Source organism: Gobio gobio (assembly GCF_949357685.1).
Source record: "Gobio gobio genome assembly, chromosome: 13".
NCBI classification, from domain to species: Eukaryota; Metazoa; Chordata; class Actinopteri; order Cypriniformes; family Gobionidae; genus Gobio; species Gobio gobio.
The window spans coordinates 24394798-24419021 of NC_137106.1; the positions used below are offsets into that span (position 1 = coordinate 24394798).

The 24224-nt window shown below is 39.4% G+C and overlaps 2 protein-coding genes across 4 annotated transcripts in view; one reads left to right on the forward strand and one right to left on the reverse strand.

Moving 5' to 3' along the window:
- rtn4ip1 (reticulon 4 interacting protein 1) overlaps positions 1 to 15353 on the forward strand; it is an 18023-nt gene extending 2670 nt beyond the window's left edge. For both annotated transcript variants that reach the window (XM_079833632.1, XM_079833633.1), the window contains 7 exons: positions 644 to 712; positions 873 to 997; positions 1689 to 1737; positions 3768 to 3904; positions 3989 to 4172; positions 5685 to 5777; positions 15169 to 15353. In XM_079833632.1, coding sequence (XP_079689758.1) covers positions 644 to 712; positions 873 to 997; positions 1689 to 1737; positions 3768 to 3904; positions 3989 to 4172; positions 5685 to 5777; positions 15169 to 15291 — 780 coding nt within the window. In that variant the 3' untranslated portion in view covers positions 15292 to 15353. The remainder of the gene's footprint in view (positions 1 to 643; positions 713 to 872; positions 998 to 1688; positions 1738 to 3767; positions 3905 to 3988; positions 4173 to 5684; positions 5778 to 15168) is intronic.
- A 75-nt stretch (positions 15354 to 15428) lies between these two features.
- Positions 15429 to 24224, reverse strand: part of crybg1a (crystallin beta-gamma domain containing 1a) — a 59336-nt gene continuing 50540 nt past the window's right edge. For both annotated transcript variants that reach the window (XM_079833629.1, XM_079833630.1), the window contains 9 exons: positions 22718 to 22844; positions 22568 to 22597; positions 22304 to 22416; positions 22061 to 22193; positions 21351 to 21490; positions 19975 to 20098; positions 19439 to 19597; positions 19182 to 19344; positions 15429 to 17683 (listed from right to left, as the gene is read on the reverse strand). In XM_079833629.1, the coding sequence (XP_079689755.1) occupies positions 17595 to 17683; positions 19182 to 19344; positions 19439 to 19597; positions 19975 to 20098; positions 21351 to 21490; positions 22061 to 22193; positions 22304 to 22416; positions 22568 to 22597; positions 22718 to 22844 (1078 nt within the window). In that variant the 3' untranslated portion in view covers positions 15429 to 17594. The remainder of the gene's footprint in view (positions 17684 to 19181; positions 19345 to 19438; positions 19598 to 19974; positions 20099 to 21350; positions 21491 to 22060; positions 22194 to 22303; positions 22417 to 22567; positions 22598 to 22717; positions 22845 to 24224) is intronic.

Sequence of the window (24224 nt, forward strand, 5' to 3'; positions counted from 1 at the left end):
GCATCAATGAGCCTTGGCCGCCAATGACCCTGTCGCCGGTTCACCACTGTTCCTTCCTTGAACCCCTTTTGATAGATACTGACCACTGCAGGCCGGGAACCCCCACAAGTGCTGCAGTTTTGGAGATGGTCTGACCCAGTCGTCTAGCCATTGAAAATGTTCACTTGCCAACCTAATATATCCCACCCCTCAGGTGCTGTGATGAAGAGATAATCAGTGTTATTCACTTCACCTGTCATAATGTTATGCCTGATCGGTGTATGTATATATATATATCTATATAGATGAGTGAGAACGAGGAAAAAATGCCATCTACATCTGAGCCTACTTCACCTTTCCACGAGGACACCGTGATGGGTTGCGTTGCTACTAGAAAGCTCTTGCGTGCCATTTGTTGTTTTGAGTTGGTGCAAAGATCGTCTCTTCTTCTTCTGCTCTTGTTCCTGTTTTGGTGGTTAGCAAACATGGTTGCATTACCGCGTGTGGCCCCTTCTGGATTGGAGTGTACATCCGTACCATGGCTGATTCGGGATGAATACATGTGACGTTACACCCCTAATATGCAATGTCCCATAATTACCCTAACGTCATCATCATTAGGCCAGTGTCTGCACTGTATTTTAGAAGTGTTTTTCTCTGTTAGGTGTGGGCCGCTGTCCCTCCATGGAAGCAGGGAGCCCTGGCAGAGTTTGTAGTGCTTAGTGCCAATGAGGTAATATTCAGATTCATGTTTTTGTAGCATAAACGGATTAAAGCATTCATTCACATATGTAGAGAACAGTACAGCAGTTTTGACACGTCACATGACAACTGTTGTTCATAATTACATTACTCCAACATGGAGAAGTTCATTGTTCATCTCTGTGATTAAGGTGTCCCATAAGCCCAAATCGCTCGGGCATGTTGAAGCAGCATCCATCCCGTATGTGGCTGCAACGGCCTGGTCTGCCATCGTCAACACCGGTGGCCTGAACAAAGACAACGGCGCTAAGAAACGGCAAGTACTTGTTTGTTCAGGTTCATCTTTCAGTGATAGTACCACATTGTCCGTTGCTCCTCTTGAGTCGAGTGGGAGTAGCAGGTCTTCATTTCATCCATTTGATAGGGTCATCTCACATAGAATAAAAATTTTTATATTTATATTTGTTTCTGTACTTTTTACAGCAGCATTGATACTATTCTAACACCAGAAGAATTATGACAAGAGAAAAATGTTGGAAAGGGCAAAGCACTGTATTCATTTCACATGCTTAAAGGGTCATGAAACCCCAAAACTTCAAATGCAGAGCAGCATATATCTCATGACACCTTTAAACTAAAAATACTTGTTGTTCCTTTCTGCTTTCTCCAGCCTATAATTGGCTGATTTATTCTGTTGATGCCCTCCATAGTATTAACTGAATTAGCATGTACGAAAATTAAATTAGGCATCCCAAAATAATTACAAAACGACATTAATTACCAGATTGAAGCATGTATTTACAAATGTGTTACATTGTTTAGCAGATTATTCTTATTTAAAGAAAGCCGTACATTATATGCAGAAAGTACTGCTTTGCTTGAGACAGTTATCTCAGCAACACTTGAACTCAACAAAGGTGATTTTATATAATTCTTACTTATTTTAGAGGCTTAGATGAATCATAATAGATGTGCAGTTGTTTAAGATCTGTCCTTTCCTCATACAGTGTTCTTATCCTGGGAGGATCAGGGGGAGTGGGAACCTTTGCTATACAGGTGATGATGATGATGATGATGATGATAATGTTTTGCATTTTGCATAATCATTTTACAAAAATGTTGGAATTAGATTATAAAATACTTAAAGGTGCCGTGTGTAGTATTTATAAGGCTCTATGCGACCGCACAGGGCCTTGCGCCTTACCAGGGCCTCGCAAAGTAAAGTGACAGCTGACTTGATGTAAAAGCCGACAGTTAAAGTTTATGTTTTTGTCCTTCAAAATACTAAAATAGTTAAAAAGACACAGATAAAAATGTGTATCATGATGCTGTATTATTCTGCTTGTTAAAAATGTATTAGGCTATGCAGTAACTACAATAGGCTACAATATTTCTCTTTGCGTGAGACTGTGCGTGTGACAGTGATTCATGCGCATACATGTCTAAGAACTTCAAGTAAATAGGCTACACCAGAAATGCGCCCTCATTGAAGAATGTGCATGTATTGCATGGACGGAGAAAGCAGGACGCCTGCATTTCATCTGACGGTACGCACAAAAGGTTTTTTATTTAACACTGTAAAGTTAAATAACCATATAGCCTAACTATTACGCACCTTTCGGAGCATCAGTGCCACAGAACGAGTAAAGCCTATAGGCTACTATATCTCTAGACGTTTTAAACGTTTTTAAATGTGAAAACTGCAAAAAAGCAATTCAATTGTCAGACATCCATTTAGCGCATGTTCACAGAGGAAAACAACTGAAAAACAGCGCTGGTTGTTCTCTCAATACTGTCTGTTTATTTTACTGAGTGAGAAATCGCTTCAGATGATTAAGTGAGAGAAAGCAGTCCAAACTCATTCAAGTGGATTCAGGCCGTTTTGAAGGTGACCAATTCATAATTTCCAACATAATTTAAGCGTCAAAATGTGCGCACTGCAGTTCGGGTAGCCTACAGTTTAACTTCTTGAACCTAATGCTGTTAAACTGAATTTATTTTATTTTCCCCCTTAAATATCCACATAAACAACAAATAATTAGTCACTATAGCAACAGTATACCCCCGTTAATATACCCCTGGGCCTCGCACATGTTCCACCCTCCTTGCGACGGGCCTGAATATACATAACTATGTTATCAGTGGTGTATAAAGACCTTACATAATGAACCGTTATGTTTTTATTACCTTAGAATGAGCCATTTCTATCTAAATACACCGCAATCTGTATATCTACTAACAATGAAGTCGCCATTTTGCGGCGTCATGTTTCTACAGTAGCCCTAAATGGACAAACTGCTCTACAGAGCGCTAGCTACTCTCTGCTCTCTCTGATGACCACATTTTTGTCCTGTGTCAGCCCCCGTAGCTACTCTATGTGCTTCGAAAGGGAGGGATGAGCTTTGGGTGATTACAATTCACAACCTCACCTCTAGATGCCGCTAAAATTCACACACTACACCTTTAATGAGTAGTAAAACCAAGCGGCAACCTCCCGCAGTTTCTCTTGAAGCCAAATACGGAAGTGACATATACTGCAATTCATCGACTGGCCGCTAGGGACAGGCTCCAGAAGGGAGCAGAATCTCATTGAGCCCCATGCTAAAATGCCCAACTTTACAGCAGATTAAAACATGTTTACAGCCTGGTACAAATTGTGGTTTTGGTCTATATAGCTAATTTTGCCCTTCATGACAACTGTGAGGGGGGTGAATTTTTTTTATAACTCATTCGTTTACATTATATAAAGCATTAAAATTCGGCATAAATAAGGGCGTGGCCACTTTGAGTGACAGGTGGATAGCCATTTATCTGCTGTCTGTTAGTCATCGCGTCACTTCAGCTCAGCCTACGTCCTGCCTTTTTGCCCATTTTCTGTTATCTGGGAGTGACGCGCTGCCAAGATGGCAACGGGCCATCTCGTCCATACTTTGCGCCCCAAAACTGCTCATCAGAATCCTATGGGTGACGTCACGGACATCACATATTTTTTTTACAGTCTATGAGTAAAACACATAATCATTCATCGGTGTGTATCAGCACTGGATAATTGACATTTTGATTAAGATGTTTTTACTTTTCTACAGATGATAAAGGCCTGGGGCTCCCATGTGACTGTAACATGTTCCCAGAAGGCAGAGCGGCTGGTGAGAGATCTGGGCGCTGATGATGTGGTGGACTACACTGCTGAACCGGTTGAAAAGCAACTACAGGCTTTAGAAAAGTTAGTTTTTTGGGCAACCAGTCAGTGATTGTTTTTGGATGGAACTTGTGACGGAAGTTGAGCTTATTTCTTTCTCTCTTTCAGGTTTGATTTGATTTTAGACAATGTTGGTGGTGAAACTGAAAAATGGGCACTAGATTTTCTGAAACCCTGGAATGGTGCTAAATATGTTACTCTAATAACACCGTTCCTGCATAACACAGACCTACTGGGACTAGCAGACGGAATGATGCAGTCTGGAGTCACCATAGGATGCAAAGTGATGAAGGTAGGGACTTCCTGTCCTGTCCATGTGCTGGTGGAAAACATCTAGAATGAGTTTCTTCTGCCACAGAGGCTTTAACTCTTCTTATTTTTTATGGTTTGTCAGTGTATAACCATGACCTTTTCATACAGATGTATGTGTGGGTGAATTCGCAGCTTGTATGAATCACTTTATTAAAAATATCGAAAGACTTCAGGAAAAAAACCCCCAAAATAATAGTAAGTTCCCCCACCCTACAAACCAGGTTTTCTTATATTTCTTATATACAGCTCTGGAAAAAAATAAGAGACGCACATTTTTACCAGAGCTGTATACGTGTTTTTGAAAGACATATCTTTTGCTCTCCAAGGCTGTTCATAGATACGGTAAAACAGTAATATTGTGAAATAGTATTACAAATTAAAAATTTTCAATTTTAGTATATTTTAAAATGTAATTTATTTCTGTGATTCAAAGCTGAATTTTCAGCATCATTTCTCCAGTCTTTAGTGTCACATGATCCTTCTGCAATTATTCTAATATGCTGATTTGGTGCTCAAGAAACATTTTTTAATATCATATTTTTGATGAATAGAAATTACAAAAGAACAGTATTGAAATAGAATGCTTTTGTAACATTATAAATGTCTTGTGTTTTTTAACTATTGAATGCATCCTTGCTGAATAACTGATGTTTTTGTATACTGCAGTGTAGTGTATAGATAAACAAATTTTGTGGTTTGTCAAAACACTATTTGAAGTGGCTCATGTCTCAGCAATTCACACTCCTGAGTTTCAGCAGGAACTGCACACAACCCTTGTCACTGTTTGTCTGGCATTACGCCCACACAAAAAGGCTTATTAAAAACAAAAACAATTCTATTTGGTTTCTAAAATTCTCTTTTGCTTTAATGACTGGAGCTGCATGAACTCCACGAGTTTGTGTCAAACCTGATGATCATATTCTCCGGCATGATTTGAGATGAAATCTCAAAGCCCATCTTGTGCTTCAGTGGAAGCAAGAACATCTGACCCTGTCTCTACAAAGAGTCACATGATCAATGTCACAAATTTACCCATATAAATGGTGCAAAATACCAAAATATTTCATATTCATTTTACTTCATAACATTTCTTTTTTTTAATCCTGAAAATGTATATCAGGTGTCATTTTGACACATTTTCATAGTTGCTCTCATGGGACGTACCTGACACAAAACACGTTCTCGCTGCAGCCACTGATGACTCGGTGAATGGTGTTTTTTTTTATTATCAAATACACTTTCCCTTCACTGCTATGACCCACCAATGCTTTACACCTCCCTGCCCTGTGGCGTAGGGACAGAAGGAATGATTGAATGTATGAAAATGAAAATACTAATCCAGAATGAAGGAAGACCGGAGGAAATTAAAGTGTAGAAGGGTCGGGAACCTAAACCTGATTACTTGACGCAATTTAATTTGTCAACTCAGAGATGTGGAGGTAGAAGATTGTTCAGTACTAATTCTCTCTCTCTCTCTCTCTCTCTTTCTCAGCACCTCAGGAAAGGAGTGCACTATCGCTGGGGTTTCTTTGCTCCAAGTGGCCCTACGCTGGACGAGATCAGTGAAATGGTTGATTCTGGAAAGGTACATCAGACTGAGTGTATTTGATGTGTGTGAGATTCTAGCTGCCTGAAAAATGCTGCCTCCGCAGACAGTATACGGATGTAGGAGGGCAACAAGGTACATTCGAGATCAATGATCGTGTCACATCCTGTCTACTGTCTGAGATGCCTTCATCTGACTGATTTTTGAAAGCAGCATAGAAGTATTCTTTGCTGCCTTTGATATCCCACTATCGTGTGCTTTCTTTTCTGTGATTGTGGAGCTAAAAAATAAAGATGGCGTCTGACAGTTGTGGTTGGTAATCAGAAAGTGTGTAAATGTATGTTTTTGACCAACACTTTCCACTTTTGATGTCATTTTCTAGTGAGAAATTAGTATTGCGGTAATTAGGGGTCAAGCATCGAAGGTGCATAGGCACCTATTGTAATGGTTGGCGTTCTTATTATTATTCTTCCGCCATGGGAGTCTATGGCAACCCATAGAAGCACTTGCGGGAAAGTTATGAAATTTAGCACACATATAGAGGACAGTCTCAACTGTCACCATAGCAAATTTGGAGTCTGTCGTAAGTTGCACTCATGTTTATGCTAATAACATTTGAACTGTAAGGGCTAGAAACAAAATTATTTTTCCCTCTGATTCTGTGGCTATGAACCATATGACGTCATTTTCTGTAGTGCCAATTTTCCCGCCAAAAAAACGTAAAAGATTTTTAAGGGACTTTGTTGGAACTCCTCCTTGATGGTTTATCGGATTTTCACAAAAAATTAACCAGATCATCTTCCGGCTATGCCAACTAGGGCTGTCATAATGGCTGCAAAGCTAAATTCTAAATTATTTCTTAAATATTATCAAAATTCGAATTATATTCGAATTCTAAAGGCAATACTTAGGGCGTTTTCACACCTGAAAGTCCGCACCAAGGTCCGAACCGAAGTTCATGTTTTGATACATTTTATACATTCGGTTAGTTTTGGTTTGGTTTCACATTGCAATTATGTGAGCGCACTAAAGAACTTTACATGGCACACTTGCGTCCACTCGTCGTCATCTATGTGGGCTGCATCTGGACATTGATTGGTTTGTATACGGACGTGCGTCTGACGTCAGCGTCTTTGACAAGAATGAATGAACATTTACATTTATGCATTTAGCAGACGCTTTTATCCAAAGCGACTTACAACTTGGGGGTACAATAAGCGATTGGTCGTGAAGAGTCGAGTGAGCGCAACAAGTGCCTGAAATACTTGGTCCGTGTACATTTCTCAGTGTAGCACAGGCTAGAGTAGGGCGGGAAAGAGGAGGAAAAGAAAGTTTTTTTTTTTGTTTTTTTTTGGAGGTTAAGTGCTCACGGAAGAGATGAGTTTTTAGTTGACTTTTGAATGTTGTCAATGAATCCGCATTTCGGATGGCGGTGGGCAGATCATTCCACCAGCTGGGAACGTTGAATGAAAATGTTCTGGAGAGGGATTTTTTGCCTCTCTGTGATGGTACCACAAGCCTTCGCTCCTTAGCTGAACGAAGGCTTCTGGTGGGGGTGTGACGACGTAGAATCGAGTCAAAGTATGGAGGAGCTGAGTGCGTAGTGGCTCTGTAGGCAAGCGTCAGCGACTTAAACTTGATGCGAGCAGCGAGTGGTAGCCAGTGCAAAGAGATGAAGAGTGGAGTGACGTGGGTCCTTTTGGGCTCGTTGAAGACGAGACGTGCCGCTGCATTCTGGATCATTCGAAGTGTTTGGAGCGCACAAGAGGGGAGTCCAGCCAGAAGCGCATTGCAGTAGTCAAGTCTAGAAATAACCAGGGCCTGGACAAGAAGCTGTGTTGCGTGTTCTGTTAGGAACGGTCTGATCTTCCTGATGTTGTAGAGCGCAAACCTGCAAGAGCGAGCTGTCTTAGCAATGTGATCTCTGAAGGACAACTGGTCATCAAATGTAACTCCAAGATTTCTGACTGATTTTGAAGGGGAGATCAGGGATGCACCTAGCTGGATGGTGAAGTCATGTTGCATAGTGGGACTGGCGGGAAAGATGAGGAACTCAGTCTTTGCCAGGTTGAGCTGTAGGGGATTTTTACTCATCCATGCAGAGATGTCAGCCAGACAGCTGGAGATTCGTGCAGCTACTGTGGGGTCGTCTGGTTGGAATGAAAGGTAGAGCTGAGTGTCATCAGCATAGCAGTGATATGAGAAGCCATGTGCCTGTATGATGGGACCTAATGAAGTAGTGTAAATGGAGAAAAGGAGAGGTCCAAGCACTGAGCCCTGAGGAACCCCCGTGGTCAGTTGATGCGCTTGGGATTCCTCTCCTCTCCAGGCAACCTTGAAGGACCTACCTGTGAGATAAGATTCAAACCAATGGAGCGGAGTCCCTGTGATGCCCAGTGATGAGAGGGTGGACAGAAGAATTTGATGATTTACCGTGTCAAAGGCAGCAGATAGATCAAGGAGGACAAGGACTGATGATTTGGACTCAGCTTTAGCTATCCGCAGGGCTTCGGTGACCGACAGTAATGCAGTCTCTGTGGAGTGGCCCCTTTTGAAACCGGATTGGTTCGAGTCCAGCTGGTTATTCTGTGAGAGGAAGGATGAAACCTGGTTGAAAACAACTCGTTCAAGAGTTTTTGCTATGAATGGCAGGAGAGAGACAGGTCTGTAGTTATCTATGAGTGATGCGTTTAAAGTGGGTTTCTTAAGCAGTGGAGTTACCCGAGCCTGCTTGAAAGTGGTAGGGAAAGTGCCAGTGCAGAGGGATGTGTTGATGATGTGTGTGAGTGCAGGAAGGAGAGTAGGAGAGATGGCTTGAAGGAGGTGTGAGGGAATGGGATCGAGAGGACAGGTGGTAGGATGGCTGGAGAGGAGAAGTTTAGATACTTCGGCCTCAGTGAGTGTGGAAAATGAGGAGAGAGTATGTTCGGTCGTGGAAGTGGCTGATCTAAAATCCACAGTGTGTGGGGGTGAGAGCTGATTGCTGATAGTTGTTGTTTTGTTTGTGAAGAATTGTGCAAAGTCGTCTGGAGATGGGGAGGTGGTGGGGGGTGGAGGAGGAGGACAGAGCAGAGAGTTGAATGTTCTGAATAGTGTGCGTGAGTTTGAGGTGCTGCTGATTTTGTTTTGGAAATAAGAATATTTAGCTGCGTGTACTTCATTCGAGAAGGATGAGAGCAAAGACTGATACTTAGCTAGATCTGATGGGTGATTTGATTTATGCCATTTCCTCTCTGCTGCCCTGAGTGTCGTCCGATGTTCACGAATAACATCAGATAACCAAGGGTTAGAGGGAGTAGCTCGTGCTGGCCTAAAAGAAAGAGGGCAGATATTGTCTAGACATGAAGTTAAGGTGGAGCATAGAGTGTCAGTTGCAGTGTTAACATCCATAGAAGAGAATTGTGTGGATGAGGGAAGGGAGGAAGAGACAGCAGAGGAAAGATGAGAAGGAGAGAGTGAGCGCAGGTTTCGTCTGAAAGTAACTGGTGGAGGAACTGGTGATGTGTGAGTAGTAAGTTGCAGATTAAATGTGATGAAAAAGTGATCTGAGATGTGTAGAGGTTTGACCAAGATATTGTCTGTAGAGCAGTTGCATGTGTAAATGAGGTCCAGCTGGTTACCAGATTTGTGGGTATGTGACGTGATGAGGCGTTTGAGGTCGAATGACGCTAGGAGGGAGTGGAAATCTGAAGCATAAGATTTGTCCAGGTGAATGTTGAAGTCGCCGAGTACTATGAGTGGGCAGCCATCCTCTGGAAATGAGGACAGCAGAACATCTAGCTCATCAACAAAAGTGGTCAGTGGACCTGGGGGGCGGTAAATGACTACAATATGTATTTTAGTGGGAGTTGAAAGCGTTATAGCATGATATTCAAATGTGTTGTTTTTGCAAAGAGCTGTGTGAGATGAGTATTTCCAATTGTTAGAAATGAGAAGACCCGTGCCCCCACCCCTCCCAGTCTTGCGAGGGGTGTGGGAGAAAGAAGTTATTAGAGAGAGCAGCAGGTGTTGCTGAGTCTTCTGGACGGATCCAGGTCTCAGTCAAGGCCAGGATTTTGAGGGGGGATTGAGTGGCAAAGGCAGGAATGAAGTCCGCTTTATTGACAGCTGAATTCCATAGCCCCACAGAAAAAGAAAGAGACGGAGAGGCATTAGAGGAGGAGGGAACAGGAAGTAGATTAGCAGTGTTACGGTGCCGTCTACGTGTAATAGTGGGTCGTGGTTGCGAGATAACGGGGATGGAGTTGACGCACATGGTTAGAGAGAGGAAGGAAAGAAAGATGAAGGGAGAAGAAGGAGATAACTCGGTGCCTTATCGGAGTCCCTGCCTCGGAGGAGTCGCGCAGAGGAAGAGTCGAATACAGATGTCTTTACCCGCGTCGGTCTTCACACACGGAGGCTGAAACACGCGCTGAACGCTTCCGCTGACGCTTCCGTTGCAACGGACGCATATCGTTGCCACTATTGCTTGACTATTTTCTTTTCGCTACGTTTAAAAGTGGACATTTCAAGCTTTATATACACATATTTCTCATGTTTGTGAGACAAGTAGCTACTGAGTTTCGGTTAATTTGAGACGCGCTCCAGTTCATGTGCAAAGCATGTGATCGCTCCCGCGATTATTGTCTGCTATAGACTATTTGCTTCTTATTTATTAAATTCAGGCAATTATCTGATTAAACGTTGATTAAAATTAAGATACAATTTATACAAAACGAAATACACATTAAAGAAAGGCTTTCTAAGCAAAATCATACAAAATTTCTTTCAAAATCATTTCTGACCTTGTCTTCTGACATATTGCGCATCTTTTCACTTTTCATAATCAATGTAGCCTAGATGAAATTTAAAAATAACTTTATAATATTTAAAAATAAACAGGAACTTCCTGTAAATGGTCTGAAAGTACAAACCATACAAAAAAAGCTTTCACACTAGAAAGAACCAAACCTTTGTTCAGTTTGATCCGGACCGAGACTACCTCTTTTTGTCGGACCAAATTTCATCTGTTTGGTCCGGACCGTGGTGTGGGGGAGGTTTCACACTTGTAATTTTGATTCGGACAAGAAGGACCAAACAAGGTAGGTGTGAAAGCGCCCTTAATGTTAGAGGGAAAAAACTTTTTCGTATAGTGCAACAACAAATTTGAGGCATGATGCCAAAATGACTTAAGACTGTGGCTGCGTCCGAAAACCTAGGCCGCTGACTCGTTGACTCGCTGCCTTATCGGACAATGGCTTGTAAGGCAGCGTTTGTGCAAGAAGGCACCTCACGAAACTAATTGACTGTTCGCAAAGACCCGCCCCCTTTAGTTACTGTTGCTATGTCCGACAAGCCATGGCGCTCTCACACCACACACGTTCTCACGTTGAGAAAATACATCACGGAGCAAACAGGATACTGACAACACGCCGACAGACAGGACAGAGCAAGTTACTTTTCATATGAAACAAAGTCTCAACTTTGAAATGGTCATTTTTTTAAGAAATTTAAACAACAAATACCGTTTTGTGGCTCTTTAATGTGCCGTGATTGCTGTAGCGCCTCAGTTAAAGACACTAAAAGAAATGTTGTTTAAACCACAGAAAGACGTCAGTAAACACCGTTTTTCCAAGTTCAAGTCCACCGACATTAATCTCCTAACTCTCCTGACTGCTTTGTCGGACAAAACGGCAGATTCGGCAATGTGATTGGTCAGATCGCCTGTCAATCAAACTTGCGGCGAAGGGTGAATTTCGGACAGACTTCCTAGGCAGTGTAACCGTTTAATGATCTACAGCAAAATAGAGAGAACTTTGGTGAGAACTAAACAAATATTTAATTACTACATTAGTAATTTCTCGCTAGAAATGACATCAGAAGTGGAAAATGTTGGTAAAAAATGTACATTTACAAACAAACTTACCAGCAAACGCAACTTGCGGACACCATCTTTTTTTTTCAGCTCAACTGCCACAGAATGGAAAGCACAGGATTGTGGGATATCAAAGGCAGCGAAGGATACAAATATGCAGCCTTCAAAAATCGATCAGATGAAGGCATCTCAGGAGACAGGAAGTGAAGCTAACTTTAGATTCAAGGCCTTTCTGCCTTGAAATGTGTCCTCCGAAGGCAGCATTTTCCAGGTTTCGGACACAGCCTGTATCTTCGCAATGCTTTGGCATATTGACAGCAAACTTTGCATGTGTCATTGTCACCGCACCGTGACCACAGCACATCAATTTGGTCACAACGCCACCTATTGGTTGAAAGTGATAAACCATTAAATCAAATTACTGGTGACTGTATTTATAGTTTTTCAGCCTAAAATCATCTTAACATGTTGACATGACTTGTCATGTTCTTTGAGCTTGGCCCCGATAATTGCTGCTTGCAGCTATATTTGAACATTTGCTGTGTTATCACCAAAGCTCTCTAAACCCTAACGCTGCCTTAGAAGTCTGTGAAATCATGAGGTTTCGTGAAGCATCTTCAAGGGATAGTTCACCCAAAAATGAAAATTCAGTCATCATTTACTCACCCTTGAGTTGTTCCAAACCTGTATGAGTTTCTTTGTTCTGCTGAACACAAAAGAAGATATTTAGAAGAATGTTTGTAACAAAGCAGAGAGAGCAACCATTGACTACCATAGTATTTTTCCCCTACTATGGTAGTCAATGGTTGCTCTATCTGCTTGGTTAAAAACATTCTTCTAAATATCTTCTTTTGTGTTCAGCAGAACAAGGTTTGGAACAACTTAAGGGTGCGTAAATGATGACTGAATTTTTATTTTTGGGTGAACTATCCCCTTCATGCGCACATTCACACTGCCTGCAAAGACGTTGCCTTATAGGGCAGCAAGGCTATAAGTCAACCGCCTAAGCTCTTTCCTTCCCGTCTCTTCAGTCAGTTCTCTTAAAGGGTTAGTTCACCCAAAAATGAAAATTCTGTCATTAATTACTTACCCTTATGTCGTTCGACACCCGTAAGACCTCTGTTCATCTTCGGAACACAAATGAAGATATTTTAGCTGAAATCCGATGGCTCGGAAAGGCCTCCATTGGCACAATGCACTTTACACTCTCAAGACCTATAAAAGGTACTAAAGACGTCATTACAATCCATCTCACTACAGTGCAGGTTCTACAATAACTTTATAAAGTGGCGAGAATAGTTTTTGTGCGCAAAAAAAACCTAAATAACGACTTATAGTGATGACCGATTTCAAAACAATGCATCATGAAGCTTCGAATGACTGTCTGTGACACGGGACGTCAATGAATTAAAAGATTTTAAAAAAATGTATATTGTAAGAGTTATTATTACTTATATTGATTTCGTTAATAACTTGACAACACTCAAATGTGTATTCTTACAATTTAAAGAACAATATTGTGGGACAAGTGAATTTTTGAAGGGGCAAGTGAAAGATAATTTTACCTGACAGATTAAAACATCAATAACAAAAAACTAGGGAATCAACAAAATGCAAGAATGATTCTGCATTAATTTAGCGCAAGTGGCGATCGATAGTGGATAATAATAGCCTAATGTATAATAAACTGACGGTAACAATATTGCACTGTTGACGCTCGCGCAGCCTCTTGATGAGAAATCAATGTTACTGAATGATTCAGTGTTTGAAAGAGTCGTTTGTATCCAAGATTCAATTACCTATTCATAAACGACTGCCTCATTCTTGAATGAATCAACCGTTTGAACGAATCGACTCAATGACTCACTCATTAAAACGGTCACCTGCTGCCACTTACTGGTGGTTTAGTTTCATGTTTCAACATTCTGTCCAACTTTACTTATTTGTATATTCAAAAATATTTAAAACAATCCCATAACATGTTTTAATGCAGTTGTAATTTTTCATTGTAAATTATTTCATTTGATTGGTAACAGCCCTACAGTGTCTTATTATATTTCTAGATCAAATTTAAGAATATAAACTGAAAGCTGAAGCATAGTCTATATTTAATAAGATTATGGGGAAAAAATGCCCTTTATAAAAGGTAAAAATATCAAAGATATGCAGATTTAAATATGTCCAAGCTGATTGAACATTGTTGAGAATATTTCTTCAGAATAAATTATATTTACAACATACACACACACACAAATCTGGACAAGCACGTGAACAGGCTTAATGTCGAGGAGAAAAAAAAGTGGCTGGTAAAAAGTCACTGTGGCAGGTGGTCAAAAAAGTTAATTTCAGGCCCTGGTTGTGGCCCTTTATTCATGCCGACAGCGATTAAAAGCAACTGCAACTCAACTAAACGTCTGATAAAATAAATAGCATCTACTTTCTCCTACAGATGTTAACTTTTAGCAGGACGAAAAAGGATTCCATGTCAAAATAGAATCACTTATCTTTACCAGCAATACATCTGTGATTTACCTATGACTCCAAGTCTTGGGCTGTTTGTTTGATCACATAAATGAGACAGAACCGTCATTATACGTTCTTGTTTTGACAACTTTTGTTCCATGGTAGGAACGTCCAACAGTATGAAGGGCCACTAATCTTATGATAGACGTCAGATATAGCAAACACTGTACCATACACAAGACAGACACGTCATTGAAGGAGTAGTTGTGGAGCTTTGGGATTTATGAATTTAATATCAGACATTACAGAAGAAACCAAAAGAACATTATTAAAGTCACTATAATATTTGAATACATCCTTTATACTTGTAATGTTAAGCAGCATTTAAGGGAGCTTTTTCTTTATTGGTAAGCAAAAGAAACAGTGATACAGAGCAACAGACAGGAAATGTATCTCATCTTTTGTTTCCTTTAAAGCATTGTACTGTTGTGCCTGCATGTCCTGTTTGTTTGGTAACCAGGTTTGTTTATGTTTTCGTTCTCAACGTTAAGATTGCGGTCAGTGTTTGTTTAGATAAGACATTCTTCTTTAAAGTTAATTATAATACGATAACATTTTTCATTCTTATTGAAATTTTAATGCATCAGTCGACTTTGGATAATGAGTTGAGATAAATCAATTTAGCAGATCAGTTATTTTTTTTCTAAGGTGCCATAAACTCTTTCCAGAGACATTCCCCAGAGCAAATCGTGCTCAAGGGTGTGATGGTGACGACAAGAACTTGGTTCTCATATGGGTCAAACCAGCAGCTTTCTGTTTATCAGCTCAGAATACTAACCTCTACTTGTCTGGCTATCACCAGACTAAGTTCAATCTTTCGAAACCAAATCGCTGGCAGATCGGGCTGGGTTTACCCAGTCTAAACCTCTACACCACATAGCACCCACAACTAAACTACTATACCCACTTTTACTCTAGCATCAACTAATGCAGTACAAACACACTTTAAAAGTAGATTTTCAGGCTTTATATTTAGTGTATTTGTAGGCATGTCTTAAAATTGCACCTATGTCCTTTTAATTGTAACCTTTGTAAACTGTTGTGTCGTTGTAGGTCCGTCCCGTGGTGGAGGAAGTGTTCTCATTTGCTCAAGTGCCTCAAGCCTTTCAGAAAGTAGAGCAGGGTCATGCACGTGGTAAAACTGTGGTTTCCATCACTGAGGACCAGAAAGATTAACTGTGGCAACCAAAAATCTGACACTTTTTTCCATGTCCGTTGAATTAAAGAACATTTATCTAATGGCTAGTGTCTTTATTTTGCATTGGAAAATAAGCAGGCAAACCTTAAGTCTTTTAAAGTTTTTTCTTTTTATTCTATATGTAACAGTCTATTTTGGAAATCATGAACATATAAAAACGTTTAAACTGACTAAACACAAATATATGGAAAATATACAAACACACACACAAAAACAACCATCAAAAAATCTTTATAAAAGAAAAGACAGAAAATACTCTGAGAGCAGAACAGCAGATCAAGGATCAGCTGCCTTTCTAATAGATGCGAGTTTGTGAACAGGACTGAACTGATGCCAGATCAGCACGAATAGGAGACGTTAAAGGGATAGTTCACCTCAAAAGGACATTTATGTCATCGTTTTTACTCACCCTCAAGTTGTTCCAAACTTGTATACATTTCTTTCTTCTGCTGAACACAAAAGCAGATCTTTTAAAGAATATGGAGACCTAAAAAGTTGATGGACCCCATTGATTTCCATGGTATTTACCGACATTCTTCAAAATATGAACAAAGAAATTCATACAGGTTTGGAACAACTAGAGGGTGAGTAAATGAGGACAGAATTTTCATTTCGGGGTGAACTATCCCTTTAAATAATGTTCTAATATGTACTGATTTAGCAAAATAGTCTGACATGTTAAACACTTTGTAGAGCAACTGTAAAATGGTATGAGTAAACATTTTTTAGTTTTCAGTGAGTTTGAATGGCAAATAAATGCTGCCTTACATTCAGTGAAGTCTGTAATACCTGGAGAAAACTATCCATTTGTATTCTCAATCATCTTAACAGCAGTTGCTCATCTGGTGCAGGAGCCCTTGAGTGTAATTTAAAATGTGCTTATTTTACTCATGAGAGCTTCGTTCAGCAGCCAGGTTGTTTTGAGGCAATAAATGTGATATATCTAGCCACAAGAAAATGATGTCATGACTGCTGATTGGCTGATAGCACAAGAACATGCACAAGCCCTTTACTAGCGACCATCCTGAGATGTGACGAGGAAGGTAAGATGTTTCCTTCAGACAAGGAACAAATAGTCTATTTAAAGCTTTTAAGAGCCCTCAAAAATAAGGCACTAGAAAACACCTACTATACTATAGTGAAATATCTATGATTTATGTAATTCTTAAAAAAATAATTTAGTCAGAATACACAGCTACTCGTGAATTGGAGGAAGATGCTTTTTGCCCCATAAAGCAAGGGGTAAACTGGGTCAAACTAACTAGCCAAACCTTGATTCTTCGCTAATACAAAAAAAAATATACAAGGTCACCTAAAGTGCAGCTAAATACAAATCTTATGCTAGTGCGCCCCCTTTGGTAATATCGTTGCATTGCAAGCAGGATAGTTCTTTGTGTTGCCGGGACAATGGAGAGCAACAACAAAACAGCAATAAAAGCACAGAAGACATCAATGGGTGTGCATCAATCAGCTTCCTAGGTCGTGTACACTAATTCGGGCACTGCTAAGGTCCGGCTCATACACATTGGGACACTGAAGACTTTCCAGTGACATGACAATGTCCTCATTGTACAGCAGAGCTGATCTCTTTCTGACATTATTTTTTAATGTTATTTAAAGGACATTATGATAAATACTTAGCTTGTTACATATACATGCAACATTTCAGCCATACATTATAAATGTTAGCTATATTATGTTCATTACCTGTCTAGCGATGCATGATTATGCTGAAATAAAATTAAATAATGGTTTGTATTTTAAAAATACATCTATCGCTTGTCATGTGTAGTGTGAGCTGGCTCACATGATTTATGTTTCGCGCTTCAGAACTTCCGTTAAGGGAACATAGTCAGCATCGATGCTCGCTGGTTTTCACTGTGCATTGTGGGACTTTTTAGGGAGCGAACGTTTCAGTGCACTGGAAGGATTTTGCAATTGAGACAGCCCTTAAAATGGCAGACTTCCTGGTGGTCAGTGCCCTGACTACTGAACTACGGCGCTGATTGAGATGCACCCAGTGAAACTGTGGCAGGTGTCTTTAAATGTCCTTGTCTGTTGAATGTCCACACATCACTTATTTAGAGACTGTAATCTAGATGGATGATTTCAAGAGATTTGGTCCCCCCACACTTTCTCATCTTGGGATAACAATCCATTAGTGAGACACTCGTCAGAGTCATTTTTGTGGTTTAGATTCACATCATCTTGAAGACAGATATTTTAGGGTTTCTGCTGAACATCAGGAGTAACAGAATTAGTCTCTGTCGTGACTCAAGCACTAAAGGATTTCCACTGTCCATCTCTGGTTGGTTTTCTGCTCATCAAAGGTGTTGAGAATCACCTGGTGCTTATCATACTGTTGCCCACCTGGATGAAGAATAGATTGACAAGGTCAAAAACCACTCAAGATTAGAACTTAACTTAAAATAAATGCTGTTCTTTCAAACTTTCTATTCATCAAAAAACCCTGATTAAAAAAAATGTACCACAGAAAATATTTCCAGAAAAATATAAAGCAGCACAACTATTTTCAACATTGAAAATAAGAAAATGTTTCTTATGTACCAAATCAGCATATTAGAATGATTTCTAAAGGATCATGTGACACTGAAGACTGGAGTAATGTCTGCTAAAAATTTGCCATTACAGGAATAAATTACATTTTAATAATATGTTCAAAAATAGAAAATATATATTAAACAATACGAAATGTACTGACCCCAAACTGTTGAACAGTAGTGTACGTGTGCATTTTATAGATGCTTTACTTTCACATTATTGCTGTGAGAAATGCGGAGTGATACAAATTGTGAAATGGTTTCGGTGTGATAAAAGAATATCACATGGCTGGATAAGGTTTTCAACCAATCAGATTCGAGAACCAGAACTATTGTATAAGTATATATTTTTTTGTATAAATATATATTGTGTGTATGTGTGTATATAATATATCATTTTGCCTTGGCCATTCCAGTGCTAATGCAAGACTGAAGAGGTGTAACACATTAATTGACCACTAGATGGCAACAAATGACAGCTTCTGCAGAGCTGACTGATGTCAGGGGGGTGCTCAGGTTACACAGTAATTTGAACCACTAAACAAGCCTTATTCTGAATTCAGACAAACAAAAGGAGCCATACAGCAGTGATCTTTCAACAGAGTTTACCATCGGAGTCCAAATAAATAATTTACCCTCATCTTACTTCTTGTGTGATGTCCCTGATCAATTTTACAAATTCTTCCCTTTCAAATATTTTTAGCACCATGGCTCCAAAATGACGCGACTTTTCTAATTAATTTTGATGGCTGCATAAGGATTTTAAAATAAATTTTGTAAAGATATCATGGCACACATTTCTAGCGGAAGAAATAATTTAATGACTTTATACTTAGGCAACTCACACTGACCTTTTAAAATTTTATGAATTATATATTTTTATAATATATTATATTTTAATGTATAATCACTGTTTTACTATAATAGTTTTCAGAATATGATATGTATTTAGCTGATTTTCAATTTAGTGTTAAATACTAGCCCCTTCATCTGTAGTAGAGATTCAGACGCATCTTTGCCTCTGACAGGATGTTTTGGCATGTATGTGAGAGGGTCAATGTATTTGCCCGAGCAGATCGAGCACAGTTGCTAATAGAAATATCATACAGGTATGATGTGACATCAGAATGTGTCATCGCTAAGAGATTATGAGCTTGTCAGTGGAGGGTGCAGTTTTATGACTGACAGACACACGCACACGCCCCATGTGCATGTGAAGAAGGTTTCTCTGCTCGTTTCATTCCAACCTTTCTGTTTCATTCGTTTTCAATCTGTCTTTCTTCTCTCAAGCATATGCAAGTACTGACCTTTGACCTCCAGCACAAGGTCGGGCTTGAGGTTGTTGCGTATGATTCCGTCTCCTGTGATGCTCCAGAACTGATTGTCTTTGCCTGGTTCAGGTGAGATATTCAGCCTGCAACCTGCCATCACCACACCTCCAGACGTCTCCACACAACATTCTTCAACCATCTGAAGAGCAAGAGAGAAAAAGGTTGTCATGATCAGTAAACAGAGCCATAACAGAGTATGCTCAAGATCAGGTGGAACAGATCAAAGTCTTTACCTTGCAACGCAGTAGTCCATTCTCATAGACCCACATCTGCTCTGGACCACCAGATTCCTCTAGCACTTGGATCCGGAGCAGCTTTACATCATCCAGGGGTCCAGACAGAGACATCAAGCACCCTGTCTCTGCACAACGCAGCCGGAAATAGACACGTTTCTATTGAGAAAGACAGAAGATACATGGTTTACTTCGTTTTGACTAAACCATGTATTATAAAGCCATTATGAGGATTACTAATCTCATTCTGGATTTACTGGAGTGTCTTTATGTGTACATGTTGTAAATGTGTTGGGTTTGCCCTCCCTTTATATGTGCTGTTCCCAAATAATTAACTCTCACACCTAACTATCCAACACCTTTCTGCATCTGAACATACACAAAGCAAAGCACAAGTAATAATGCTTGGAGACGCTTCTGAGAACTAGTGATGTGCTACATTATTTGTTGGGTTGTCTGAACAACTAGATGGTCATAGTTTGCCATCTCCCCCTCTATAAGATGATCTCTAGTAGAGATGTCCTGGTGTTTTATACCTGTAGTAACGGGCGAAGAGAGCCAATCTGCTCCCAGCCGTTGAACTTCTGCCAATCACCAATCTCACTGGGATGGAGCAGGACCTGACGACCACGGAAGTTGCTGTATTCATACAACACCCAGCTGACAACAAAGATAAAATCAATTACTCTTACATTATTTTCACATCCAAATTAACTCCTAGGAGTCTGAGCTGTTTTGGGGCCCTTTAGAAGTTTTGACATGCTCTTACATTTGTGTTTCTTTCAGTTGCTTATAAACACATTAATGGCAAAAGTGTAATTACACTGTATTCAGCACAAACTGGGCTACCATAATATGTGAGCAACGTGTATGTACATGCTTGTATTTTTGAGAGAAAAATGTTTATGCATGGTTTTTGAAAAAACTAAAAAATGTGTTTTAAAATTAAGGCCTCAAAACACACAATAGATATGTGTCCACAAGACTTTTGACGAATGGGTGTTGTTGCCTAGAGTTTTTGCTTTAAACTGATGTGAGAATAATTGAGCCTACTCATTCACATAAAACAATACACTGATTTAAAATTTGTAAGACAGTTTTTCTTCACAAAGACAGTATGCGAGGAGGCGTGATAGCTAATGAATAATGCCAGAATCACACCTGAGAGGACAAAAGAACATAGCCCGCATAATGAGCTGCATAATTAATGAGCTTCAGGTATGTGACTGAGAGCAACAGAACAAAGGACATATATTATATATATTATATATTGTACTTATCTAGTAAATGCATCAAAAATTACTAAGAGCATTTTTTCTACATTTTTTGTTTTTGAAAGTAGTCTCATGCTAAAAAAAATCTCAAAGAATGCGCGCTCCGTTGGCGCGGTCACATTACCGGATAATGAAGTGGCTCGTGGGTGACTGACATCTATCCCTTTTCAAACACAATATTTGTTTTCGATTTGGTTTACATTGTTTAAAACCTGACATTTCAATGTTTCTTTAGACATACGTCTCATGTTTGTGAGACAAGTATTCCCTAAGCTAGAGTTCCTTTTCTGAAGACTATCTGAATGAACGTCTTTGACAGAGAGGCTGATCATGTTTGTTTTCTTTATTTTGCAAAAAGCAAAACATTGTTTTTATTGTGACTGTACACAAAAAAAAAATAGAAACTTAACAGATTATAATGATGTATAACACTTGAACACCTGAATTATAAAAAACGAGTCACAGTTATTGGAGTCTCTTTGGCACTGATAAGAAAAAAAGCGAGCCGATCCCACCGGTGCAACCGCCGACTCGAGGGGTTTAAACATAAAGGAGACTAAACACTAACATAGGTTTTTCTACATCCACACTGAAATCAAAGGGACTCTTGAGCTTTAATTGTGTCAGAAACCACTCACATTCCTCCATTGACTAATAGAGAGTTGACCCGCCCATCAATACCAGCCAGAGAAAGGTTCAAAACGCCGTCTGTCAGAACTACTTTACGCCCTCTGAAGCCAGATTTACAGAAGAGTGTGATGGAGGGCATAGAAAACTCCTGAGGTAGACAGGGAAACAAAGAATGTGTTAAATTATGAAATAAAAATCCAATGATTTAGTCACATAAACCTCAGATTAGTATTTAATTTGACATGACCGAAAACAAGGCTGTCCTTGGAATATGTTGTACTGTTGTGTACCTGTGTTTAGATCCTTCCGCTAACAAAACACTGACGATACTGTATATCACACATTTCTCTAGAAATATTGCCTGCCATTTTCATTTTGCCTCGCCACAAACATGATACATATTAGACTTTTCTATTTTTATTTTCTAATTCCTTCTAGATATAGTTTCCTAGAGCATCATTCTTGTCAACAAATTTTCATCTCTTTTAGATAGATAAATAACATTTAATGTTTAAATCCAAATGATTCAAAAATACATGTACAAGATCAATTAAAGTAATTTGTTGTGCCAAAACGGCCCTCGTCTGATTTCTGAGGGTTTCTTGCCCTAAACTCTCTAACACAGACCCTGGTTCATCCTCACAGCCTCATTTTCGGTCGGACCAAATGAAATATCTGACAAGCCTAGGGATTTTTTTCTGATCTCTCCAGTACTCACATGTCCTACACTGTGGACAGAGCTGATTTTGCAATCTGAGTTGAGTAAGCCCAGAGCCTCGGGATTGGGGTATTCTCCTTCCTCCAGTACATACATGTTATCAGTGAACTGTGGACCATCAAACACCACCCAGCTTCAAGCACAGAGAAGTGTATCATTATTTTGAAACGCCATCCTATACTGTTGATTATTTTGAGGGAGTCCTCTTGGATATTCTTTGATAGCACTGAACTGGGTTCTCACCTCCCAGCCAAAACCTTGCAGGACAAGGGATGGAAGCCCTCCGTCAGGAATGCCACACTTTCATCTAAGTCCTGTACTGTTCCTTGGAACCCCGGCTCAGTGAACAACTGCACCTGAGAACCAACAAGAGGCAGTGAGAATGCAGTGTTAGCTCTGATTAACATCGGATTAATGAATTCACAATCAATGCAGAAGAGGTGTATAACATGCGCAGATTCTATGTGGAACAATAATAGACATTTGTGCATGTCCACTAAAACTTACCTTATATCTGGACAGTCCTTCAGTCTGATTCTGAGACAGAAAAATAAAATATAAGACGCCATGGGAATACAAACGCAAGTATGGTTTTATTAAGTAACAATGTAACTGTAACATTGCAAAAATAGGACAAATATTGCAGATGATGATTACCAAAACCACAGGCTGAAGAGACAAGATCTTGAAGTTGTGTGCTCCCCAATCCTCTGGACTGCTGTAGAGACCCTTCTCTAAAACATACAGCTCACCTGAGAAGTGTTCCTTCTCGAATGCTATCCACCTGTTGAGTCAGATGTTAAAGAGTTTCACTGACAGGCTTACTTTTTAACCCACCAGATCTAGGGCCTGATGTAAAAATGGTAAATACGCACACAAAAATAAACTGTTTACCTTGTAGGTAAAAGTGCATACATTTGACTTGTTTAAAACAATTAAAAACACTTTTTGGCCATTTGAAAAGAATGAAAACTTAATCTACGCAAAGTTTATATACACGAGGCCCCTGATCTCTGTAATATGGACCACAATTGCATCCACAAAACTCACAATTTGCCACAAATTTCACATCCAGTAAGGAAAATACACAGTTGAATGAATCAGTCTCAGACAGTAATGCAAAATGTCACTTAATAATCTCAAAAGGTAAACCACAGGCTTTAAGTGTACAGAAATATCTGTGACGATACGTAAAAGTGACACAACGACATTGTGAATCAGTGTTAAATATGAACACTATTGTTTTACATATCTCATAATTGATTCATTGCATTGAAGCACCGCATCTTATCAAAGTCACACCCTTGACACCTAGGCAGTGCTACAGTGACACGTGTGTTCTTGAGAGTTTTATGTGTCTGTTTGCATGTGAACAAGAGGAGAGAGAGAGATGGGGGTGTGGGTGTGTTTGCCACATCATGACTAAAAACTTTCTGATTAAAAAAAGATAACTAGAGTATGAGTCTGCCTCAGGATATATGACAACTCACTCTCATGTGCCACTCCTTTCATTAACACCAGAGCAGGTATGAACTTAAACCATGAAACCGCTTTAAAATATTAAAACACCTATTTATCAGTGTTATAGAATGAATTAGATGGCTGTAGTCCAACAGTTGCATTCAGATCTAGTTTATAGACCTTACAGAACTAGCTGAGGGATTAAATGACAAAATCATCCTCCATTAAAATAAATACACACACTACTGTTAAAAAGTTTGGGGTCGGTAAGATTTTATGCGTTCTTATTAATACAGTAATATTGTGAAATATTACTAGAAGTTAAAATAATTGTTGTTATCGTTTAATATATTTTAAAAAGTAATTTGTTCTTATTATCATCAAGGTTGAAAACAGTAGTGCTACTAAATATTATTTTTGAAAACCATGATACTTTTTTTCAGGACTCTTTGATAAATGGAAAGTTCAAAAGAACAGTATTTATTTGAAATAGAAAACTTTTGAAAATTATAAATGTCTATTAAAACGGTAACTTTGTATCAATATATTGCATCCTTGCTGAATAAAAGAAAAAAAAATCTTACTGACCCCAAACTTTTGAATATTAGTGTATATTTGTCCAAAGCAAATGCTTCAAAGCAAAGTTTGTAATGTTTTGATTCATCATGAAGTTTGGTTCATGACTCTGTATTGAGGATTTTCT